Source organism: Anopheles cruzii, unplaced genomic scaffold (genome assembly GCF_943734635.1).
Source record: "Anopheles cruzii unplaced genomic scaffold, idAnoCruzAS_RS32_06 scaffold02756_ctg1, whole genome shotgun sequence".
Classification (NCBI taxonomy): Eukaryota; Metazoa; Arthropoda; class Insecta; order Diptera; family Culicidae; genus Anopheles; species Anopheles cruzii.
Window position 1 is genome coordinate 1 of NW_026456341.1, and position 2,807 is coordinate 2,807.

At 45.0% G+C, this 2,807-nt stretch overlaps 2 protein-coding genes across 2 annotated transcripts; one reads left to right on the forward strand and one right to left on the reverse strand.

The window, feature by feature from the left end:
• Window positions 1-743: 743 nt before the first annotated feature.
• On the reverse strand, window positions 744-1,445 carry LOC128276873 (ATP synthase subunit e, mitochondrial-like). The gene is made up of 3 exons (XM_053015332.1): window positions 1,302-1,445; window positions 957-1,113; window positions 744-889 (listed from the first exon to the last, which is right to left on the reverse strand). Exons 1-3 carry the CDS (start codon window positions 1,344-1,346, stop codon window positions 843-845), a joined length of 249 nt encoding a protein of 82 aa, XP_052871292.1. The 5' UTR covers window positions 1,347-1,445; the 3' UTR covers window positions 744-842.
• A 337-nt stretch (window positions 1,446-1,782) lies between these two features.
• Window positions 1,783-2,507, forward strand: LOC128276874 (complex III assembly factor LYRM7-like). The gene is made up of 4 exons (XM_053015333.1): window positions 1,783-1,803; window positions 1,878-2,021; window positions 2,094-2,175; window positions 2,251-2,507. The coding sequence occupies exons 1-4, from the start codon at window positions 1,783-1,785 to the stop codon at window positions 2,355-2,357; spliced, it is 354 nt and encodes a 117-aa protein (XP_052871293.1). The 3' UTR covers window positions 2,358-2,507.
• Window positions 2,508-2,807: the final 300 nt, after the last annotated feature.

A 2,807-nucleotide genomic window follows, 5' to 3' on the forward strand; every position in this document is an offset into this window, starting at 1 on the left:
GATGTCAAAGTGTACATCGCCCAGAGTCCGGCCAAGGACTTTTTCCCAGGTTCGCTCGTACAGGGTCGTCACTGGGAACATTTGGGTGGTCATTTCAAGGAGGTAAGTTCATAAATACATCGGTAATGGGAAATTTACTGACAACCAATTTTTATCTGATTGTAGGTTCGCTTTGACAAGATGGAGGGGAAAAATTTTCACAACAAAATGGAATTTCTCATGGCAAGCCTGACCAGTCAGTCGTAGATCGAACGAGAATCAATCGAACGCCCGATGACACGATTTGCACAATGAAAGACCGTTTAAAATCAAAGCAGCGTAATGTCAGTTGCTAGGCAGCTGTTTTGGTTCGACGAACACAGACGCCGTTCGCGATGTACTGATCGTTTTAGTTTTCGTAACTAAAATAGTTTAAACTACTTAATAATCAACGCTAAATACGCACTCTCATTAAACAAAGTTCATTACTTTCATTCTGGGGCAAATTTACTTATTTCTTTCGTGCAAATCAAGTTCCTTGTTTGTAGATCAATAGGAAATCCTTCATCCTTCCTACAATGTTTGGTGCACCAGCCGGATTACGTTTAAAACTAATGCTCGAAGCGTATTAAAATATGGTTGCAGCACGACATATGTTCCCATGATGGTTGTTTATTAAACGTGAGCTACGAAACGGAATGGCCAGCATGGTTGCTCCCTACAGGACCCTCTGTTCAGCAAGAACTTTTCAAACGGGTTTCACATCCTAAGTAAGAGTTTATTATTCAACCAGAACTGCATATTTTACAAGACACATGTTGTTAGATGTCTTCAGACGGGATAAAACGCTACCTTCAATCTGTTTACTTCTTACTCGGTCCGGACAGTTCAGCGATGGCCTTTGCTTCGGCTAAAAAAAAGGATCGAAGGAAATCAATTTCGCTAGCTACAGACGGCTCCTTGTTCACCATGCTTACCCTCCTGGTTCCGTTTCTTCTCCACGGCCAATTTTGCGTCCCGGATGACCTTTTGTTGTGCCTCGACTTCGCGAATTCCAACCTCTCGCTTGGCCAGACGCTGCTGATGGTAAGCACCGTAGGCAACTCCGACGACCAGGAACGACCAGCGGCCGAACTGAAATTGGACGGTGAACACAACTTTTACACTTGCAATACCGTGACCCGCCGAGTGGATTCAAAGGACCACCGATTGAACAACAGCATCCCGGAGTGAGTTTTGTCCGGTAACCATTACATAATGTTTTGGTTTCAGCGATGCGGCAATCCAGCGTTTTGGCTCGGATCTAACATCCAGTGACTTACCCGAATCAAAGGAGAGACACGAACCGGAGCACCTAGATCGGCCATTTCGGATACGGCAAAGGTAAATTAGGTTCGGGGCGGCAGAATATAATATTTTCTGGCACAGAGCAATCCACTCTCGGTCCCGGAATGGCAGGCCTGCTAAAACTTGACAGATGGTCACAGACACGAGAAAGGCGAACAACAGGGTTGCGTCGCCTACCTACTATGGCGGCGGGATTAGTCGATTGAGAAATAGAGCCGAGTGGCTATTGGTTTCGTTTTAGATTTTTTCCGGCCTATTATTTCTCTGAAATAGCGCTCAAAAATACTCCCGTAGTTCTTCCCGCAAGATTTTCCACTTTGCCGCTCATCTATTGTTTCGTCGATTACTTGCCATCGAGCTACGGCACGGTTGACAGGAGAAACCAAAACATTTGCTTTGCTGTTGCGTAAAACCAAACAAATCTCAGTTCGTCTCACCGCAGCCGGCACCAAAGTTATGAGTTCTCTGCGGCGTGAGGTACGTGATTAATGGCTAGTAGGTTAATTATTCATAGTCACGGGTTGTTAAAATTGAATAATTTCTCACGGCAGGCGCTCAGGTGGTACAAAGTTTTGCAACGTACTAAAAACGATGTGTTTGCTGGTGATTTCCGGACCATTTCCGCGGCCAGGCAGCGCATTCGGGAAGAGTTCGCCAAGAACAAAGACATTACGGACGAAAAAGAAATCGAAGAGGTAAGACCAGAGTGGGTTAAGGCCACCAATGGCTAGTTTGTTGGACTAATGTGCTTTGTACGTGACCGATAGAAAATTAAAATCGCCAAGGATGTCAATGTCGAGTTGCGCAGTTCGGTGGTTCAAGCAGTGAGAAAGCAGCCAACCGTGTTCGGTAAGTGAGCCGTGCATTTAGTGTGGCAGATGGTCAGATCCGTTCACGGACTAATGATGATTTACTTCCCTCTAGAGGCCCGCATCACACCAGATACGAGAAAGATGGACAACGTCATGTTCGATCCGGATGCCGAGCTGCCACCGCCCCGCAGCAAGAAGTGTGGCGATAAAAAGCAGTGAAACGTCTTCCAACGTAGTACAATAGTTGTTTGTAAATATGTGTTTGTTATAAATATTGGTTGCCTCATTGCATAGTTCACCAAGGCATTTCTAAGTCCCTCTCATGTCATCATATCAGCCACCAAAAGCTGTGTAGCTTTGCCAAAGAGCACCCTGAACAATGATAAAAGTATTACAGAAACCCCGTTTCGGACACAATTCTTTTCCATCCGAAAGTTAACGAAAACATTCCAGAATCGTACTATTTTATTTAGTTCATAAAAAGCAACGCAAGCACACCACACGAGAAGAAACCCCTGCATATGTTTTGCTACGGCTCAGAGCGCTCCTATTTACCGGAATCGGAAAATTGAATCAACACCACCATAATTGATGTAATTCCGGCAATGGCCTGTGGAAAAAGAATATGTACTTGTGACCACTTATGTGGGGGTTAAAAAAGGCGCTTAC

Bases quoted from the DNA above. Each gene is read 5' to 3' on its own strand.
- LOC128276873 (XM_053015332.1), bottom strand. From the start codon at position 1,346: ATGGCCGATCTAGGTGCTCCGGTTCGTGTCTCTCCTTTGATTCGG. The intron at 1,114-1,301 runs GTAAGTCACTGG...GTCCAATTTCAG, and splicing joins GTGTCTCTCCTTTGATTCGG to TTCGGCCGCTGGTCGTTCCT. The intron at 890-956 runs GTAAGCATGGTG...CCTTTTTTTTAG, and splicing joins GAAGAAACGGAACCAGGAGG to CCGAAGCAAAGGCCATCGCT.
- LOC128276874 (XM_053015333.1), top strand. From the start codon at position 1,783: ATGAGTTCTCTGCGGCGTGAG. The intron at 2,022-2,093 runs GTAAGACCAGAG...CGTGACCGATAG, and splicing joins ACGAAAAAGAAATCGAAGAG to AAAATTAAAATCGCCAAGGA. The intron at 2,176-2,250 runs GTAAGTGAGCCG...ACTTCCCTCTAG, and splicing joins AAAGCAGCCAACCGTGTTCG to AGGCCCGCATCACACCAGAT.